This window comes from Myxine glutinosa, chromosome 8, assembly GCF_964187855.1.
Source record: "Myxine glutinosa chromosome 8, kmMyxGlut1.1, whole genome shotgun sequence".
NCBI classification, from domain to species: Eukaryota; Metazoa; Chordata; class Myxini; order Myxiniformes; family Myxinidae; genus Myxine; species Myxine glutinosa.
In genome coordinates, this window is record NC_136268.1 from 3,643,731 (window position 1) to 3,667,194 (window position 23,464).

The 23,464-nt window shown below is 44.2% G+C and overlaps 1 protein-coding gene across 1 annotated transcript in view; it reads right to left on the reverse strand.

Moving 5' to 3' along the window:
* Positions 1-23,464, reverse strand: part of NELL1 (neural EGFL like 1) — a 486,584-nt gene that overhangs the window by 340,930 nt on the left and 122,190 nt on the right. The window contains exon 5 of the mRNA XM_068124016.2: positions 17,216-17,312. Coding sequence (XP_067980117.2) covers positions 17,216-17,312 — 97 coding nt within the window. The remainder of the gene's footprint in view (positions 1-17,215; positions 17,313-23,464) is intronic.

A 23,464-nucleotide genomic window follows, 5' to 3' on the forward strand; every position in this document is an offset into this window, starting at 1 on the left:
TGTGAAACACCCATGACAGGTTATAGCTGGGTCGGGATTCAAACCCAGGCTGGACAGTTTAGAGTCAAGTGTGCGTACCTCCAGTCCAGGCCATCCTGCCAACTTGTATGCTGCATACAGGTGAAATATAAAGCGCGAGATATTTTTATATATACTGTATATTAAAAAAAAAATTGGTGTGGTTTTTGGCGGGTTGGAACGGATTAATAGCATTTCAATGCATTTCAATGGGGAAATTTGATTTGAGATACGAGCAATTTGAGTTACGAGCTCGGTCACGGAACGAATTAAACTCGTAAGTCAAGGTTCCACTGTATATATATATATATATATATAGTTATGTCTGGGGGGTAGAGGAATATCTAGAGCCAGATAGATCTGTATAGGTAGGTATCCGACTGTCACGATAGGGAATCTACCCTGTAATACGTTCTATGTCAGTCCGGGTTGTCGGTATAAGCTGTATCGATGTCCCCGCTATGAAGGAGCAGGGCGTGCTAAATAGTACAGGGATTATGGATAAGATTCCTTTGTTCGTCGTCCCCCCTGTCACCAAGCCTTTGTCCCTTATGGCAATGCACTCATATAAACACTTATATAGGTCCTAAGTGCAACATTAAATAATTCCCCTCCCTTACCACAACGACTTTGGACAACAGGCAGGCAGCCAGATCGGGGCACCGACGGATGGCTGCCGCCAGCCGCACCACCAGCTGGCCAAGCAACATCGCGTGAGACGAGCTGTAACCAAGCCCAAGAGGACTGTAATTGGTTGGCGTGGAAGGCGCGAACCTTGAGCGGATCAGCGCGGAAGGTGCGAGAAGGTTCGGCAAACAGCAGGAAGCTACGAGGCTCTGGTTGGTAACGCGCCAGAACTGACGTCACATACCAAGTGACAAAAGGGCACGCTGACGTGCTTCGCGCTGGTCTCTGCGCTTCTTTCTGCTCTTCACGCTACGCTTCGCTCAGGGGGATTGAGTCGTGCTGACGCTTCTCTCTGGGGGATTGAGTCATGCTGACGCTTCGCTCTGGGGGATCGAGTCGTGCTGACGGTTTGCACTTGGTATTGCGTTGTGCTGAGACTTGGCGGTTGGTATTGAGTAGTGTTGGCCCTTCGCTTGTCGTTGTTCGTCCTTGGCTCTTGGCTCTTCGTCTTGAGAGGTCTTGGTGGTCGTTGGTTCGCCATCTTCGTGGTGCTTGGAGATCGCTAGCCCAGTTGCTTTTAGTGCTGTGCGCTAACGGACCTCGTGTGTTGGACTTGGAGCGAGGTGTGCTGTGAGTGGACGGGACCTCGTGGGCGGTCGACGAGGAGAATGGAGTGGGGCAGGTCGCTCGGGCCTGGCGGAGCTCGGCCGCGTTGGACGAAGGACACATTTCGGACAGATAAGCTCGCACCCACGAACCATTACATGACGAACAGTTATTTTTACCAATTCATTTCCCCTGTGCTGTTGTCGAAGTGTGAGTGCGGCATCTCGATTTAGGAACATTATTTATCTTCCGTCGCGTTCCATTGTTTCGGGTTCCGTCAAATAAATCATTATATTTTTGTACATTTTAACCTGGATTTTCGGTTGAGTTCATTCTGCATTACAGATACGCGCTTCCGCCTCTTCCTCTTCCGCGGTCCCTGGTGTTAACATTGAGAGATTTGCGCGACAATGTATATAATATATATAAATAAATATAAATATACTGTATATAAATATATAAATATAAATAAATAAATATATATACGTATATAAATAAATAAATATATATATATATATATATATATATATATATATATATATATATATATATATATATATATATATATATCTATCTATCTATAATTCCAGTAATCTCTGTGTGTGTGTGTGTGTGTGTGTCTGTGTGTGTGTTTGTTTGTTTGTCTGTGACCGCTGTTTCTCGACAACCACGGGTCCGATATACTTGAAACTTGCCAGGTATATTGCTGGGGACCCGAGGATGTGCCTTTTCAAGGTTTGAAATTAATCGGACAAGTAGTTACCGAGCTATGTCCAAAAAACGATTCAACCAATCAGAGAGCAGCGAGCTATCACGTGTGCCGAACGTGGCGAACAGACTCTGCCTCGGACGGCACATTTGAGAGCGTATTCATTTATTTCACGTTGGAAAACTATGTTGCCGTTAAACTATGTTTTAAAACTAAATAAAACTAATTTGCGATTCATCGTAACTGCGATTTGCGACCTTCCGGACAGTGAAGACTTCACTTCCGGCAGCCAATCACAGAACGCGTTGTTGCGAGCCGAGCCGAGCGCGTGCGCCATTACGGTTCGTAATTCGATTTCTTCCGGAGAAAATAATAATTTCTCGATTTCTTATGCGCATTATTTCTCCCAGAGCGAAGGGCGGAAGCGAAGAGCGTTGTTTTTTTTGTTTACGGGCGTACGGGCGTACGGGTAGCGTTTTTTTTTTTTTTTGGCAAGGAACGGGCACCCACGTACGGGCATGCCCTAGTATATATAATTCCAGCAATCTCTGTGTGTGTGTGTGTGTGTGTGTGTGTCTGTCTGTATGCGACCGCTGTTTCTCGACAACTACCGGTCCGATATACTTGAAACTTGCCAGGTATATTGCTGGGGACCCGAGGATGTGCCTTTTCAAGGTTTGAAATTAATCGGACAAGTGGTTCCCAAGGTATGGTCACCGTACTCGCAAGCCGTTCGCTTTGGCTTTGCGAATGGACCAAACCATTTCATGTAAATAGAGGGGGGGGGGGGGGGTTCTGTGGTCGTTACTGCCACGTGGTTTCAAAGTTTTTTTTTGTTGTTGTTGTTTGCACGCATGTTTTTTTGCACGCACGTACGGGCAAGCACGTACGGGCGGGCACGCCCTAGTAATAATAATAATAATAATAATAATAATAATGCATTTATTTTATATAGCGCTTTTCAGGAAGCCCAAAGACGCAAAGACGCTATATATATATGTATGTATATATATATATATGTAGGGAGCTATTATGCCCCTCCCCCTTTGTTAATTCTTGCTGCTTTACCAATTACCAAGTATAACCAATTATATGTTTTGTTTTGACTGATTGCTGTACTCTTTTATAATACTTAGTCCTTTCTTGTGCATTGAGGATATGTAATATCCTAATAAGGAGTTCTGTGCTTGTGAGCTCTTGGCCTGTGTGGGCACAATCTCTCGTTCCCCTTCCTGGCCTTGGTTGCAGCTGCTATCTCTCTGCCTCCTTCATAAACTTTGCCAATATCCTGTGGGCTGACACATTTATGAGTGTCCCCTCCTTTTGTACTTTCCCAACCAAGGTTTCTATACAGAAAGTTGTAAACATGTTGCCACATATGGCTGACCATCTCCTTATCTGAGCTAACCTATGAGTGGCCTTGGATGAGCTTCCTCTAACTAACTGAACAACAGGATGGGACTATGGTGGGAGGGCCAATGAGCCCATTCTGTCTCTGTATCTTGTGAGCTAAAACCACACCCGATATTCCTAATATAAAGCAAGTTTTAATCGAATTATTTCAGAGCATCTTGTTGTAGTGTTGGTCATTTCATGTGAGCTTCCTGCGACTTCCTGCTTCTCCGCAAGCTTGTGTATCGAGTTCTAATAAATAAATCCGTTGCTCCTTTCTCTGAGTCTTCTGAGTCCCAAGTTCTAAGTCCCAATCCGACATATATATATATATATATATATATATATATATATATATATATATATATATATATATATATATATATATATACAGTGGAACCTTGACTTACGAGTGCCCCAACTTACGAGTTTTTCGAGATACGAGCCGTCGCTCCGGCAGTTTATTGCTTTGAGATGCGAGCCGAGATCCGAGTTACGAGCTTTCGCCACCCGGTCACGTGGTTATCTTGCCGTTCAAGTACAGTACGTATCTCTGTCGTATAGCGATGCATTTTAGTTTTCGCATTTTGGTTATTTCGAGTTTACGCCGCCAGGTAGGTTCTGGTCACGTGGTTATCTTGCCGTTCAAGTACAGTACGTATCTCTGTCGTATAGCGATGCATTTTAGTTTTCGCATTTTGGTTATTTCGAGTTCACGCCGCCAGGTGGGTTCTGGTCACGTGGTTATCTTGCCGTTCAAGTACAGTACGTATCTCTGTCGTATAGCGCTGCGTTTTTGTTTTCGCATTTTGGTTATTTCGAGTTCACGCCGCCAGGTAGGTTCTGGTCACGTGGTTATCTTGCCGTTCAAGTACAGTACGTATCTCTGTCGTATAGCGCTGCATTTTAGTTTTCGCATTTTGGTTATTTCGAGTTCACGCCGCCAGGTAGGTTCTGGTCACGTGGTTATCTTGCCGTTCAAGTACAGTACGTATCTCTGTCGTATAGCGATGCATTTTAGTTTTCGCATTTTGGTTATTTTGAGTTCACGCCGCCAGGTGGGTTCTGGTCACGTGGTTATCTTGCCGTTCAAGTACAGTACGTATCTCTGTCGTATAGCGATGCATTTTAGTTTTCGCATTTTGGTTATTTCGGAAAATTTCATGTTCATGTCGAACATTTCATGTTCATGTTCATGTTTTCATGTTCATGCCATGCCAGGCCACAACTTGTTCAGAGTGCCGGCGATAGCTCGCCTTCTCTTTGTGGAAAACACGGTGAGATCCTTAACATCCAACAACTAATGGGACGCAAACGGGGCGCCCAGTTTAGCGGTACACACATTGATGAATCACCCTGCCTGTGATTCACCCATGACAGGTTATAGCTGGGTCGGGATTCAAACCCAGGCTGGACAGTTTAGACTTTAGAGTCAAGTGTGCGTACCTCCAGTCCAGGCCATCCTGCCAACTTGTATGCTGCATACAGGTGAAATATAAAGCGCGAGATATTTTTATATATACTGTATATTTAAAAAAAAATTGGTGTGGTTTTTGGCGGGCTGGAACGGATTAATAGCATTTCAATGCATTTCAATGGGGAAATTTGATTTGAGATACGAGCAATTTGAGTTACGAGCTCGGTCACGGAACGAATTAAACTCGTAAGTCAAGGTTCCACTGTATATATATATATATATATATATATATATATATATATATATATATATATATATATATATATATATATATATATATATATAAAATGGGAGAAGGGTTGGCGCGTTTCGTGTCAGCCATTTGAGGTGGGGTGTAGAGGGTATATTGGCAATTCCTTTTCTGCATTTCTTGCTAGGCTGGGAGTGTGTGGGACAGAAAGAAGGAGGATGTGTGACAAGGTGGCCCAGGTTGCCTTGAAAGGCTCATTTTGGATATGGAGGAAGGTTATGGAGACACGTCGAACGGTGTAGGTTGGTTGTGTGTGTGTGTGTGTTTTTTTTGGTTGTTTTTTTTTTTGTTATCATTATTACTTCTTATTTTGTGTAAATGGTGAGGGTGTGTGTTTTTGCTTGTATTAATTTTTGCATGAGTGTGTGTTTTTGTGTGTTGAGTGGTGTATGATGTAAGTGTAGGTGGTTGTTTGGTTGGTGTTCTGTATGTATGTGTGTGTATGGGTGTGTATGTGTGTGTGTGAATGATCTGGTGTGTTTTGTTGGTGAGTGGTGAAAGATATAAAGGTGGGTGTTTGAGTGTTCCACCATGTTTGTTTGGTGCTGTGGATTCTGGATGTGGAGGTGGTGTTGCTGTTGTTGTTCGCACTGGCTGGGGGTGGGGGTATGTACGCATCCAGATGCAGTTGCTGCATGTGGATGTGTACGTGTCCCTGCTGGCCCACCTTAGCTGACCGTATCGAGGATGAAGGGCCGAAACGGGATGATGCTGAGGACCTCGACTGAGGACCCGGTGCGTTTTGAACTTATATATATATATATATATATATATATATTGTTGCGGATATGGGACTTGGCCTCAATATCCGCTTGTAAATACTCCCCTATTTCCCCAATACTCCCCAACTATCCCCAATCCCCCATTCCCTAGTCCCATTGCCTGTAAATAACACTCTGTAGAACCGACCTTCCCCTTTTTCCCCCATTAAATGTCGTGCCCAGGTCCACCGCATCTCACGTAGACGACTTTCGGACATCTTGCTAGTTATTCTTAGTCTATGTCAGTTAAGGACTCGTTTCCATTAATTCTGACTCTTCGTTGCACCAGAATGTGATTATATGGCACCAGTAGTGAGTTTAGGACCTTCCCATACCTCCTCCCATCTTCTTCCCCAAACAACAACTACAACAACAACAACAACAACTACAACAACTACAACAACGGCGCGCGCGGGGAGTGTGCGTCCTCACTCCGGCTCGGTTAGCCGCCATTACCCATGCGCTCCACGGGGTTACCACGAAGGGGCTGGCTGTCAGCTCCTCGTCAAGGGCGGAGCCTGGTAACCCCCCCGCACCCAATAAGAAGGGCGGACCGATTCCATCTGGGGCGGAGCTAACGAGCCGAGGGCGTGTCACTCCCCGCCGGATATACGCAGCGACTTACCGGACGTGACGTGAGATGCGCCCCCGACTGAAGAAGACAAGTCGCGACCTTCCAGCGCTGAGAGCGACTTCCCCGCATCTCTAGACCGGACCGGGTCGATCCTGCCCTGAGCCCAGGTGCACCTGGAGCCATCGATCCTGCCTTTCCTTGCCATCAATCCCCGTGTGAGTCAGTTTTTGTCCTGTTTATCTGTCGTCTGTCGGGGCTATTATAAGAGTGTGTCTAAGTGCCTGTCTTCCTATGCTGTCCCTCTTGTCGTTGTAATCTGACCTTCCGCCCTAATATAACCTCCTCCGGAGGTCTTGAGAACTGAACCCTTGGTGTCGTGTCATTTTAATCCAGCCGTTGTGTCTTTTCCATCATTGATTTAGCATAGCGCGATTTAGTCAACGTTCGAGTATAATCGGGTAACTTGTGCGGACACGGCGGCCATTCCGCTCGGCGGCCATTCCGCTCCCCGCCATGAGGGTCAAAGGTCTTTCGAAGAAGAGGAACTCGGAGTTGGATTGGACACGAGGCGGAACGGACGCCATTTGGAAGAGCTGAGAGGACTCAGTCGTGATAGAGTGAGCCTGAGTGAGTATATCAAGACAAGAACAAGATCTAGAAGGAGGTATGTACGGTGCGATTCATATTATATATTGTTTAGTTATCGTCGATGAGGAATTTGGGGCCGGGATGACTTGGTCTCGACTAGATGCTAGGCCGCACCTCATTTTGTTAAATAAAGTGGTCACAAAATATTTTTTGATGGTTCTTATGCTCACCGTTAGATGCATAACATAAATAGCTATGGGGAACATGATGGATTGTCAATGGATGTTAAGGGATGGAGATTTAAGAGCTCCGTACATTCTTGCAGAGGAAAAATAATCCTAGTTCTTTTTGAATCCTTCCAGGGCCAACGATAGGTCGGATTTTAATTCTGTTTCCAGATTTCGCAGTCGCTAGATTAGCTTAACACTCGATAGAACTGGCCCCGCGAAATGTCAATGATCTTTGGTAAAATTACTTCAGGGTAAATTTACACAGGAAAACCCCATGCTAAATTTTCGTTGCCGAAGGACTTTATTTTTTGCGAAATTCATCCTGACTTCGCCTCTAGGAGGATACAGGGGTATCTGTGGATAACGGGAACCTTTATTTGGCGAAATTCGGACTGATATTGACCGAGTTATTCAAAATATTAACTTATATCAAATAAATCTTTTGTGATTTTGTATTTTGCGCACCTGTATCGTTGGAGGTATTGACTTATATAGGGTGGTTTTCTAAAGCTAATATCAGAATATTAACTTATATCAAATGGGTCTTTTGAGGGGAAAGTGTGATGACGTCACCACGTCACGCGGCACGAATGCGCGCCTGTGTCGTGGGAGATACTGACTTCTATAGGGAGGCCCCATCACCCTCCCCCCATCACCCTCCCCCATCACCCTCCCATCACCCTGCCATCACCCCTCCCCCATCACCCTGCCATCACCCTCCCGTCACCCTCCCCCGTCACCCTCCCCCGTCACCCTCCCCCGTCACCCTCCCCCCGTCACCCTCTGCCATCACCCTCCCATCACCCTGCCATCACCCTGCCATCACCCTCCCGTCACCCTCCCCGTCACCCTCCCCCGTCACCCTCCCCCATCACCCTCCCCCATCACCCTCCCCCATCACCCTCCCCATCTCCCTCCCATCACCCTGCCATCACCCTCCCATCATCCTCCCATCACCCTGCCATCACCCTCCCACCACCCTCTCGTCGTAGGTATTGACTGATATAGGATTAGTTTTCTAAGGCTGTAGGCCGCACCTCATTTTGTCAAATAAAGTGGTATTCGGGTGGTTCCGGTATTTGGGACCGCAGGGACGGAAAGTGCAGGTACGGGGTGCTTGGCACTCCCAGCCGGCCCGCTCTGAAGGTTCGGATCGGGACACCGGGATTCATTCCGGTCGCCCGGTCGGCCCTGAGGTGGGGGTGCGGGGCCTGTCACGGAACGTCAAAACAAACGGCCTGCCGGGCCGCCCAAAAGTCGGGCGTGAGGGGGCGCGTCCACTAATGGAACGCCTCTCGCTTCCCAGATCGAGGGCCACGTGGTCAGAGAACCTCGTCCCTTCTGGTTGCCCTGCCGTCCCACCGGGAGCGCCGGCAGGGTGTACTTCAAACTAAGCTTAAGTGTCAAGTGTTAAGTTCCTCTTGCCCTCGCAAGGGAAAGGCTAGGGTCAAGCTCCTCCAAATTTCCAAACACTAGAAATCGGACGTCTCAAATTAATTAATTATTTGTTAAACATCTCAGTCGCCCGCGACCTCTCTAGCACGGGCGTCGAACCAGTTCATTTCCGGTGCGACCGGGCCGAGTATCGGCCCGGCCGTGGCCGAAGCCGTTGATTCCGCCGTAGCACGCTAACGCGTAGGCTCGTGCGCCCCTGGCCCGCCGGGGCTCCGCGGGTGTCCTACCGTGCCTGGCTTGCCGGTGCCCGGGACGGATCTCGCTGTCTAAACATGGTAGCGCTAGGCCAGTGGGACCGCCGGGACCCACGTGCACTCACATGGTGTTCTGCGCGTGGGCGGCAGTATCAGACCGGGGCGCCCAAAGGCGCCACGCACCCCAAACGCTCCCCGGCTAAAGTTCCATCCTGAAAGTGCCCACATTGTGCGGACAAAACCAAGTCAAGGGCCACGTGGTCAGGAGAACCTCGTGCCTATCGGCCGGCCTCAAAGACCGAAATTGTGACGGTGTCACCCGTGGGACGAATTGAGCGTGGGACGAACATGGCCGAACTCAAAATATTTGACGATCCATATTTTTTATTCATATTTACCTCAGCGCATTTCAGCGCATGGAATCAACGGAATCAGAGCAGGTGGGCGCTGATTCGCTCAGAGCGATCACGTGATGACGCTATGATGCTATGACGCTATGAATGCTATGATGCGATGAAAAAAAAATCGCTATGACGCTATGAAAAAAAAAATCGCTATGACGCTATGAGTATGACGCTATGAACGATATGACGCTATGAAAAAAAAATCGCTATGATGCTATGACAAAAAAAAAAAAAAATCGCTCGCTTGCCAAGGGGCTCGCTCCCCCCCCCCCCCGTTCCCTCCCCTCCCCCTCCCCTCTGGCAATGCCGGGTACTTCTGCTAGTGTGTGTATATATATATATATATATATATATATATATATATATATAAATATATATATATATATATAAATATATATATATATATATATATATATATATATATACATATATATATATACATATATATATACATATATATATATATATATATATATATACATATATATATATACATATATATATACATATATATATATATACATATATATATATACATATATATATACATATATATATATATATATATATATATACATATATATATATACATATATATATACATATATATATATATATATATATATATATATATATATATATATATATATATATATATATACATATATATATATATATATACATATATACGTATATGTATATATATATATATATATATATATATATATATATATATATATATACATATATATACATATCTATACATATATACAGTCATCCCTCGTTTATCGCGGGGGTTACGTCCAGAACCCCCCGTGATAGGTGAAAATCCGCGAAGTAGAAACCATATATTTATTATATTATTTTTATATATTTTAAGCCTTTAAAAACCCTCCCCATACTCTTATAAACCTTTCCCACGCTCTTATGAACCCTTTTTACACTCTTAAACACACTTTGAGACCATCCTTAGTCCTTACGTATTAGAAAAATATTTGTACGTGTATATATAGCTGTACAGTACATTGATGCAAGTTCTTTTATAATTGCAATTAATTAACAAACAAACATACACATATGATCATGGAACTACACAAGTACAGTACAACAAAGTATTTACATTGATGCAAATTGTGTTTTTGAAAGCAAAAGGCAATAATTGACAAAAGTGCCTTTAATCAAACCTGAGGCCTAAGCATAAAGAAGTCTTCATGATACAGATGAGATATCTGCTTCATCACTGCATCAGATCAGGAATAACCACCCTCACCTCCTCTCCACCCCCCACTGCTTCCTACAAATTAACCATCAGGAAGCTGCTGCATATGCAAGAGGAAGCTAATGCATTTCTTATTAATTTTCAAAATTAATCATCATCTCTATTTTGAATAGCTCATAAATCAAAAGGTAATGACCGAAAAATCCCATCCTCCACAACCTCGGTCATACATGTTACTCAGCGACTTAATTTAATTGCAGCTTTAGACAACATCATCGAAATCGTCATCATGATCATGTTTCTCTAAGTTGTAAACATAAGTTATTGTAAATTAGAGGTTACCCAAAGTATGATGACTCTTAAAACCATATTGATCATTAAACTGCAGGACACAGTTTGGCATCAACCTTGCAAATTACTTAAAGTAGCGAAGAACCGTCCAAGAACCCTCCTTACGGATGGGTTAATTACCCCCAGAATCATGGACAAGTTAATTACCCCCAGAATACGGGACTTTCAAAATGCGCGATTCTTTGTCTACTCATTTATAATGCGTATTTTATTTCGATTTACTGTAATATTCTTTTAATATAGGTTTTAATTAATGTGTTATATTTTTATATATATTATTATTAATTTTTTAGGCTAGAAAATGCTTATTTTACCGCAAAAATAATTAAAATCTAAAAAAATAAAAATACCTATAGGCCGCAGAATCCCGCGATATAATGAAATATCCGATATATAATTTTACATATACTAGCGAGAAAAACCCGCGATGTACCGAAGCCGCGAAAAGTGAAGCGCGATATAGCGAGGGATGACAGTATATATATATATATATATATATATATATATATATATATATATATATATATATATATATATATATATATATATATATATATATATATTGTTGCGGAAATGAGGATTGTGTTTTTTTGATTGTGTTGTATTGTATTGTAAATTGTTATGAATTATTGTTTAGTCTGAGCCCTCCTTGCTCCAGTGTGTATAAAGGTCAAAGGGCGTTCCGGTAGTTAATTCCATAAAGCATACATTGAAGGACACTATAATACCCTTGTTCAGTAGTTTATTTCCTTATTATGTGTTTTAGGGTAAGGCCTTGTCTTCCATTAAAATGACACTCCATTGCACCAAGTGAAATAAGACAGATTCCCTTCATCTTTCATTCCCATCCCCAAAATCTCCATTTCCTTTCACATTCCCCTTTCATCATTGCCAAGCCTCAATGGCCAATTACACCCCCTCCAAGTCTCCATTACCAACTGCACTGGGCAGTTTGCCAGTTTGTTACAGCTGTGGGTTGTTTTCGCCCCAAAACCACCATTGAACATGTGCTTGGGTCGGAGAAGAAAGGCGTGCCCGCCCGTCGTCATCAAGGGCGGAGCCAGAGGGTCGCGCGACCAACCAGGGCCGAGGTGAGCACACCGATGGGCGTGTCCTAAAAGCCGGCGGCTTAATCGCCGGAGGCGCTATAAAGGCACGCGCGCAAGAAGTTGCAGAGAGCTGAGTTGTGTGGTTTTGGTCAGAGCGGGGGTTGGTCGTCAGTGGTGGTCAGTGGTTGCGTTGAGTTGTCGGTGGTGAGGAGTGATTGGACTAAGCAAGAGAGAAAGAGTCCTGGAGTTAGTGAGAGAGGGAGAGAGAACCCGTCACGCCAGACCCCCCACCAGCAGCGTTGGCTTGGCTCCACCAAGCAGCTCCGACCCGTTACCCCGCGCACACGACAGGATCGGTGGCATCGGCGGCCATCGAGGTCCAGCCCGACGTCCCGTGCGGGATCAAGCTCCAGCCAGCCCCAGACCTTCCTCTCCCTCCAGCCATCCACCTCCCGCCAGTCCTGCCTTTCCATCCTTTTGGTGTACGTGAGTTTGTTCTGTTTGTTTTGTCCCTGGGTAATTAATTAAGACTGCATAGATAAGCTAGCGATTTTCACTGTGTCCTTCTGGTCCATCCCTCTGTCTATATTATTTTCTTATCTTTCCTTCTCCTTGGTTTCTTTGAGCCTGTAAATAGTAATAAATAGTAATCGTATTTCAAACCTTTTTGCCTTCGTCTTCCTCTTCTTCACATCCGTGTCGTCTTTGTCTTTTCCCTCATTGAATAGCTGTGGCGCGATCTGGCCAACGTTCAGGGGATCGGGTGAGTCGGGAAAAACTGTTCGGCCGCGGCGCCTCCACTCGGCAAACAACATCTTATCCGCAGACCGTAACAATATATATATATATATATATATATATATATATATATATATATATATATATATATATATATACACACACAGACTTGGCATTTAATATGGAATATTTTTTTTGTGGGGGTGAACTTACTTTTCAAGATGTCTTAGAACCAAAAGTTCATTGGAATTATGTTGAAATTATTCTACATTTTGTTAGTGTGACCTTTAAAAGAAACAAAAAACACATTTGACATTTCGAAACAAATAAATTGATCCTTGAAAGTGATGTAAACTGATATCGAACTCAATTCACGGACAGTACTGTGTTAAACTTCTGTACGTTTTCCAGAAGTATCTCTTTATTTTGCACATTAGCCAATTTTTTTTTTTACAAAAACAAAAGTTAAATTACGACTGGGATTACGGACAGTAAAATTACAATTCAGTACTTCGTGTAACCCCCACGAGCATTCAGGAGAGCACATACACGTTGAGGCATGCTGTTCACGAGATTTGCCAAGGTTTGGACAGGAATCACTTGCCATGCAGTTACAATAGCCTGCTGCAATTCACGCACAGAGGCAGGCTGCTGGTCCAAGTTGTCGATTTGACGCGCCAATTCTGCCCACAAGTTCTCTATCGGATTGACCGATTCATATCCGGGGACATGGCAGGCCACTCCATATGCTCTACACCATGGTCAGCAAGAAAGTTTTGGATCATGCGGGCACGATGAGGCCGTGCATTGTCATATTGGAAGACAAAGTTTCCTCGAAAGGCTGCACGAGCAAATGGAAGCAATGTTTCTTCCAGAATGACCCTGTACTTGAACTGGTTCAGATTTCCATTCAGAACAACCAGGTCAGTTTTGCCCCCTGCATGAAAAGCAGCCCAAACGGTCACCCCACCACCTCCAGCTTAGACTCTTGGCACTATACAATCTTTGTTGTCGGCTCCATGCACTTGTCTGCGCACTCGGACATGGCCATCTTGACGATAGACCAGAAATCTAGACTCGTCACTGAAGATCACGTGATTCCAGTGTCCTGGATGCCATTGACGGTGCTCTCTGGTCCACTGCAATCGGCGCTGGCGGTGTTGTCTGGTCAGGCGTGGCTTTCTCAGGGGACGCCTGGTACGATAGCCTGCTTGAACCAGTCGTTGCTTGACTAGCCTTCTGGATACAGGCACATTTGTCAGTTGCTGCCACTCAGCCCTAAGCCAATTAGCTGACTTGGTACGGCCATTGCGGACTAACCGGTGGAGCTGGCGATCATCCCTCCTTGTGGTTCTGCAGGGACGTCCTGGCCTCGGTATTGGTGTAGGGACACCCCTCTGAGCATTTCGTTTCAGGATATTTGACACCTGACCTTGAGTGATGCCATACTGCCGAGCAATAGCACGCTGTTTCATGCCGTAATGTCGTAAAGCCACCACTCCATGACAAACAGCATTGTCGAGTTGACGGACCATCTCCAGAGGAAGCGGCAATAACTTTTGTAGATGTGCAGCAGTTGTTTTCCACTAATACAGAACGCAACAACCCTTGTATACCCGACTGTGAAGCCAATCATCAAATGCACCTGTCCTTACATTTTGCCACGCCACCTGTGATATAATCCTGTTGTTGACTTCTTGCTGCAACAGACAATCAGTGACATGGTTCTTTAACAAATAAATCACCAGTGTAAAAGAAACTCACCAGATTGATATACGGAGTTAAGAAAGTAAACCCAAGTCAAGAAAAAAAAAAGTATTCCACATTAAATGCCAAGTCTGTGTGTGTGTGTGTGTGTGTGTGTGTGTGTGTGTGTGTGTGTGTGTGTGTATATATATATATATATATATATATATATATATATATATATATATATATATATATACTATTATAAAATAAGATTGTCTGTCCATCTGTGTATCCCGAAACTACACCCTCCGTTTTGAGGTAGCCCTGCCAAACCAACTGTGGAACATTTTGGGGCCCCATTGGACGTCATATGGTAGGTAGGACGTTTCATAAATTTCTCATTTCAATTCTGAGTTCGACTTTCCAGTTGTATGAAGTGTTTTGTATCCGCCCTTTCTCACAGCAGATTCATCTGTATCAGTTATAAATTGGTCAGATCGGTTAGTATTAGATTACCTCATGAGTGTTAATAACATTGTATTTTGTTATATTAATGCTATAGTATTAATTTTGATTGGAATTATGTTGTTTGAATGAAAATATAGAAAGATTGAGTTTAAAGGAAATGATGTGAGGATTTCCACCAGCAACATTCGCGGATTCGACATTTGTAGTTTCACCAATGGCAGCGTGCAGAAACATTCAGCTGCAGTCAGTTTCTTGCCTAAGCTCTTCATGAACCAGCTGTCCATGCCTGATGTTTTACTGGAGGTGGCACAGGAATGTGGAGTTTATTACCCTGCGCTCGCGAAGCGAAAAGCGGGGTTAAGCATTCAGTTGCGTACGTGTGCCGTGTGCCGTACGTGTGCCGTACGTGTGTGTGCCGTACGTGTCTGCATTTAAAAAATGCATTTTCTCGGCAACCGTTGGTCCGATTGAAACGAAATTTTACCAGAGAAGCGCCTCCGCCTGTATAATTTTTTTATTCATAATTATGACGTCATAGGTCACGTGGTACGGATGCCATCTTGGAAAAACGTTACACCTCTATATCTCCCAAACCGCTCAATGGAAAAAATTGAAACATGGCTCATTATCAAGTACTCACCATAGGGAATAAGATATGTTGATGGTGATGTCATCAGTGCCTTAATTATGACGTCATAATTCAACAAGTAAACGCTTGATCTGATCAGTATGAATAAAACAAAAAATCTTCTGCAACTGTGAGTCCGATGGACAGGAAATTTTCAGATTATGTGCGGCTCCTCCTGTATAATTTTTTAATGATAATTATAACGTCATAGGTCACGTGGTACAGACGCCATCTTGGAAAAAAATGAAAAATGTTACACCTCTATATCTCTAAAACCGCTTCGTGGAACAAATTGAAGCATGGTTCATTGTCAAGTACTGCCCTTGGGGAATAAGATATGTTAATGATGATGTCATCGGTGCCTTTGTTATGACGTCATAATTCGACAAGTACAACAATTATCCGATCATTGTGAAAAAAATTTTCTCAGCAACTGTTGGTCTGAAGGGCACGAAATTTTCACCATAGGAGCACCTCCTCCTGTAGAATATTTAAATGATTATCATGACATCATAGGTCATGTGGTACAGGCACCATCTTGGAAAAACCGAAAAATGTTGCACCTCTATATCTTCAAAACCGCTGCATGGAAAAATTTTAAACATGGCTCATTGTAAATAACTCCATATGGGGAATAGTTGTTGTTAAGTATGACGTAATTGGTGCCATAATTATGACATCATAATTCGACAGGGACAACACTTAGTCTGATCAGTTTGAAATGTATTGAGCGTGATTTATGCAACAATTATATTAGAGAATATAAATTTATGATGTCATCGCTCACGTGGTGTGGCAGCCATATTGGATCAAAGGAAAAAAATGTTCAAAAACACAAGAGTTGGCTCGCAACAATTTGACTGTGCAGTGTAGGTATTCTATGAATACCATCTAGTTGGTTCATGGTTTAGCCATTTCTGCATTGTCTGTTTATTTTTGGTGTCCCGCCCATGCGTAACAAGCATACCTTACTAGTATATATACAAGAATGAGGTGTGTGTGTGTGTGTGTGTGTGTGTGTGTGTGTGTGTGTGTGTGTGTGTGTTGTGTGTGTGTGTGTGTGTGTGTGTGTGTGTGTCAGTGATAAGACTTTGCTTTGATTGCTCTACAATTCCACACCACTTAACCAATCTCCACCAAATTTTGCAAATATGCTTTGCAGGTACCCAGGGTCAGGTTATGGGCACAGCCACCCCCCACAAGGCAATTCTCCATATATTTGTGTGTGCATCTGGAAATCATAGAAAAAACAAACAGCTGAGCCAATCTCTACCAAATTTTGCATACGCACTGGGGGTACCTAGCGTCAGGTCATGGGCACAACCCCAGCAGGGCAATTCTCTGTATGTATGAGTGTTTGTATGTCTAAAATGAAGAAACTGGCATCAAACAAGGAAATGAGGCCATTTGGACTGTTACTGCCATAGTGTACCCTCAGGTTAATTTCTACTACATCTTTAGACATTAATCTTCTTGATGGTTTACTGAAGTCTAAATAATGCGATCTTGATCAGGTGACCCAGCTTGTACATCATTGGGTTGTTGAAAGGAAGTAAATAAAAATTTATCATGAGTCTAGCGGCTCTAGCCCAGCTTCAGTGAATCGTGGAACATTAACGCAAGGTCACTTTTGATCAGAGAGGAAGGCAAAGGTAGCAAGTCCTTTTCAATATTCACGAGAGCACAAAGAGGAAGTCTCAAGTGCTCCAGCGGGTTTGCACAAGTTGGAAGGCAAGGAGTAAAAAGAAAGGAATTTGTAGTTGAATCGCACCACACAATTGCACCAACCTTGAAGAGACCATGATGTTGATGCCGCTGGCCCAGCCACAGGGAAAAGTCAGGAGGGATTTCGAGATCCACGGATTTCCCACGGTACTCGTAAATCCTGTACAGCCGTCAGCACAAAGCGTCACATGAAAGCAAGAGTCTGCACCAAGCAATGCCACCGGCCGCCATGTAATCCATCTCGGGCGGTGGTCTCATTTACTCGCTTCTCTGTCATGTGACAAAGAATACGTAAACATGATGTGACCGGCTGCATCAAAAGGCCACGATAAATATATTCTTATAAATCAATTGTGTGTGCTTTCTAAGCTCGAAGAGAGGATGGGGTTCAAAATCAAGAGTAAATATTTAAATGACGAATACATCACGTGATCAACTCAAAGCAATCGCAGCACCAAAATGTCAGACTGAATTATATGCAGGATACCACCTGAAGCGATACCTTCACTACGTCATATGTCATATGTCAACACTCAGAGAGCAGTCTGCAAAGGTCACGTGGGTTTGCAAAAGCTGACGACAACAAATTCACTCTTCAGTCACCATTGCAGGCCTCAACACAAAACGGTTTGCAAAATGGTTCTATGTCCTGCATGGTCTGATCTAGGCCAGACTAAGGTGTATTTACACTCAGTATGATAAAGCATGTAATTCCATAAAACCATGGTCCTTTCTACCAACATTAACCCTCCCCAAGCCATCCGTTCCAAAGTTTCCAGTTTTCCTTCCTGGGAGTTTGCGGCTGCATCCATCTTGTTCACCCACTCCTTTCCTGGCCCTCATTTCCCCCACATCACATATTTCTCCAATTCTCCCTCTGTATTTATCCCTCATCCCTGCTGTTGGTGTGTTCCTCCCTCTCTCTCTACTGCTATGTCCTGATCTGTTATCTGTTTAGTTCCTCTATGAGCCTCGATATTGTAAACACCAACAACAGAGCTATGTAGAAATTGCAATTCCTGCACCACATCAAGGTTTCTCTACCTAATGCTTTCTGTCCGATGTATGAATGTGAGTGAGACAGGTCTGTGAGCACAAATATAAATGATATATATATATATATATATATATATATATACACAACGGAAGCAGTTGAGTGAGACGCAGCCACGTGAGAGGTGTACGTTATTCGCAAAATCAGGCAGCAGAACCAGGCCGATGATGAATTATCATCACAAGAACGTGGCCACTGCACTTGATGAAAAGCCCACCGTGGTGCATGACGTAGTCATGTGAACTCATTCCTGGACCCCAACTGTGGACGTTCCTACCCTTCATGCATGTTATACGATGAGAAAACGAACAAACAGGGGAGGACGTTAGGAGACAGTGGCCAAATCAACGCGGAATCACAAGGTAGTCACCAAATCATCAGAATACACAAACATGGGGAGGCCAATAATGAGACAGTGGCCAAATCAACGCGGAATCACAACATGGTCACCAAATCATCAGAATATACGGGATATGAACATGGCGACCGAGGATCATGAGCAAAGTGCTGAGATTGGAATGATATTAGGTGACAGTGACGAAATCAATGCAGAATCACAACGTAGTCACCAAATCATCAGAATACACAAACATGGGGAGACCAATAATGAGACAGTGACCAAATCAATGCAGAATCACAACATGGTCACCAAATCATCAGAATATACGGGATCTGAGCATGGCGACCGAGCATCATGAACAAAGTGCTGAGATTGGAGGGATATTAGGTGACAGTGGCCAAATCAATGCAAAATCACAAGGTAGTCACCAAATCATCAGAATATATGGGATCTGAACATGGCGACCGAGCATCATGAGCAAAGTGCTGACATTGGAGGGATATTAGGAGACAGTGGCCAAATCAACGCGGAATCACAAGGTAGTCACCAAATCATCAGAATATACGGGACATGAACATGGCGACCTAGGATCATGAGCAAAGTGCTGAGATTGGAATGATATTAGGTGACAGTGACCAAATCAATGCAGAATCACAACGTAGTCACCAAATCATCAGAATATACGGGATCTGAGCATGGCGACCGAGCATCATGAACAAAGTGCTGAGATTGGAGGGATATTAGGTGACAGTGGCCAGATCAATGCACAATCACAACGTAGTCACCAAATCATCAGAATACACGGGATCTGAGCATTGCGACCGAGCATCATGAACAAAGTGCTGAGATTGGAGGGATATTAGGTGACAGTGGCCAAATCAATGCAAAATCACAAGGTAGTCACCAAATCATCAGAATATATGGGATCTGAACATGGCGACCGAGGATCATGGGCAAAGTGCTGAGATTGGAGGGACATTAGGTGACAGTGGCCAAATCAATACAGAATCACAATGTTGTCACCAAAACATCAGAATATATGGGATCTGAACATGGCGACCGAGGTTCATGAGCAAAGTGCTGACATTGGAATGATATTAGGTGACAGTGACCAAATCAATGCAGAATCACAACGTAGTCACCAAATCATCAGAATACACAAACATGGGGAGACCAATAATGAGACAGTGACCAAATCAATGCAGAATCACAACATGGTCACCAAATCATCAGAATATACGGGATCTGAGCATGGCGACCGAGCATCATGAACAAAGTGCTGAGATTGGAGGGATATTAGGTGACAGTGGCCAAATCAATGCAAAATCACAAGGTCGTCACCAAATCATCAGAATATATGGGATCTGAACATGGCGACCGAGCATCATGAGCAAAGTGCTGACATTGGAGGGATATTAGGTGACAGTGGCCAAATCAATGCGAAATCACAAGGTAGTCACCAAATCATCAGAATATATGGGATCTGAACATGGCGACCGAGCATCATGAGCAAAGTGCTGAGATTGGAGGGATATTAGGTGACAGTGGCCAGATCAATGCACAATCACAACGAAGTCACCAAATCATCAGAATACACGGGATCTGAGCATTGCGACCGAGCATCATGAACAAAGTGCTGAGATTGGAGGGATATTAGGTGACAGTGGCCAAATCAATGCAAAATCACAAGGTAGTCACCAAATCATCAGAATGCACAGGATCTGAACATGGCGACCGAGCATCATGAGCAAAGTGCTGACATTGGAGGGATATTAGGTGACAGTGGCCAAATCAATGCGAAATCACAAGGTAGTCACCAAATCATCAGAATATATGGGATCTGAACATGGCGACCGAGGATCATGGGCAAAGTGCTGAGATTGGAGGGATATTAGGTGACAGTGACCAAATCAATGCGAAATCACAACATGGTCACCAAATCATCAGAATACACGGGATCTGAACATGGCGACAGAGCATCCTGAACAAAGTGCTGAGATTGGAGGGATATTTGGTGACAGTGACCAAATCAATGCGAAATCACAACATGGTCACCAAATCATCAGAATACACGGGATCTGAACATGGCGACCGAGGATCATGAACAAAGTGCTGACATTGGAGGGATATTAGGTGACAGTGCCAAAATCAATGCAGAAACACAACGTTGTCACCAAAACATCAGAATTTTTTTTTTTTTTTTTTGTATACAAGATCGAGGCTCGTGAAAGAGCGAACATTAATCACACAGAAAGACAAACAGACACATAAAACAAATAACATCGGGAGCGGTAGACAAGATGGGGAGAGAGGGGGAAGGACACAAACACAACATTTGAGAGCAGGGACCGAGAGACATGGAGACATCGAGAGATCTGTGGGAGGGAGAGGGCTTTGGGGGGGAGGCATGTGAAGGGGGGGAGGCATGTGAAGGGGGGGAGGCATGTGAAAGGGGGGGGGGTGGGAGAGGTATAAACATATGGACACTGCCAGGATTTCCAGGAAATAAGTTGGAATTTCAAACAAGGTGGATCTGGGGTGAATTAGTGGGGGTAGAAAAGATCAAGGTTATGGATGGGGGAAGATAAGAGATGGTGGTGAACAGCTGTTTTAAAGACCTGGAGGGAGGAGAGGGATTGAAGGGAGTGTGGGAGTTTGTTCCACAGGCGGGAGAAAAGAGGAATGAAAGAGTGAAGGTGAGCAGAGAGCCGAGATTTCGGCAGTTTAACCATCAGAGGGTTGCTGGCAGATCTTGTGCGACCTGTAGGAATATTTGGGGGACAGAGCACAGAGAGAGCTGGGGGAGCAAGGCCGGAGAGGCGTCGGTAGAAGACAGAAAGACCACCTACCTGCCTGCGGTGAGTGAGTGAAAGGCCCTCAGAGATAGCTTCATCGCGGGAGATTCCAATGATTTTGAAAGCTTTGGATTCAACAGCGTGAAGCCGAGCCAGGTGTGAGGCAGGAGCACCAGCCCATAGGGGAGAACAGTATTCCATTGAGCTGCGGATGAAAGCCTTGTAAGTGGTGAGGAGCTCAGGTGTGCCGAGGAAGGACTTCGCACGACGGAGGATGCCCAGTCGGCGACTGGCTTTGGAGGCCAGCTTGGAAATGTGGTTTTCCCAAGAAAGATCATGGCAGATAGTGAGACCCAAAAGCTTGAGTGACAGAACTTCTTGGAGAGGATTGTTGAGAAAGTAGATGGGAGGGTTGTCCAGTCGATCTTTTCGGAGAGACATAGTAAGAGAGTGAGATTTGGCAGGATTGAAAGACATGTTCCACTTGTTTGACCAGTCTGTGATTTTGTCCAGGTCTTCAGAGAGTGAGGAGGCTGCAGACTGCCGATCTGAGGGAAGAGGAATGGAGCGGCAGAGAGTGGAGTCATCAGCAAAGAGATAGAGAGGATTTTCCAGAGAGTCAGAGAGATCATTGATAAAGACCAGAAAAAGCACAGGGCCCAGCATATATGGGATCTGAACGTGGCGACCGAGCATCATGAGCAAAGTGCTGACATTGGAGGGATATTAGGTGACAGTGGCCAAATCAATGCGAAATCACAAGGTCGTCACCAAATCATCAGAATATATGGGATCTGAACATGGCGACCGAGCATCATGAGCAAAGTGCTGACATTGGAGGGATATTAGGTGACAGTGGCCAAATCAATGCGAAATCACAAGGTAGTCACCAAAACATCAGAATACATGGGATCTGAACATGGCGACCGAGGATCATGAACAAAGTGCTGACATTTGAGGGATATTAGGTGACAGTGGCCAAATCAATGCGAAATCACAAGGTAGTCACCAAAACATCAGAATATATGGGATCTGAACGTGGCGACCGAGGATCATGAACAAAGTGCTGACATTTGAGGGATATTAGGTGACAGTGACCAAATCAATGCAGAATCACAATGTTGTCACCAAATCATCAGAATACATGGGATCTGAACATGGCGACCGAGGTTCATGAGCAAAGTGCTGACATTGGAGGGATATTAGGTGACAGTAGCCAAATAAATGCGAAATCACAAGGTCGTCACCAAATCATCAGAATACACGGGATCTGAACATGGCGACCGAGGATCATGAACAAAGTGCTGACATTGGAGGGATATTAGGTGACAGTGCCGAAATCAATGCAGAATCACAACGTTGTCACCAAAACATCAGAATATATGGGATCTGAACGTGGCGACCGAGCATCATGAGCAAAGTGCTGACATTGGAGGGATATTAGGTGACAGTGGCCAAATCAATGCGAAATCACAAGGTAGTCACCAAATCATCAGAATATATGGGATCTGAACATGGCGACCGAGGATCATGAACAAAGTGCTGACATTGGAGGGATATTAGGTGACAGTGACCAAATCAATGCAGAATCACAATGTTGTCACCAAATCATCAGAATACATGGGATCTGAACATGGCGACCGAGGTTCATGAGCAAAGTGCTGACATTGGAGGGATATTAGGTGACAGTAGCCAAATAAATGCGAAATCACAAGGTCGTCACCAAATCATCAGAATACACGGGATCTGAACATGGCGACCGAGGATCATTAACAAAGTGCTGACATTGGAGGGATATTAGGTGACAGTGCCGAAATCAATGCAGAATCACAACGTTGTCACCAAAACATCAGAATATATGGGATCTGAACATGGCGACCGAGCATCATGAGCAAAGTGCTGACATTGGAGGGATATTAGGTGACAGTGGCCAAATCAATGCGAAATCACAAGGTAGTCACCAAAACATCAGAATATATGGAATCTGAACATGGCGACCGAGCATCATGAGCAACGTGCTGACATTGGAGGGATATTAGGTGACAGTGGCCAAATCAATGCGAAATCGCAAGGTAGTCACCAAATCATCAGAATACACGGGATCTGAACATGGCGACCGAGGA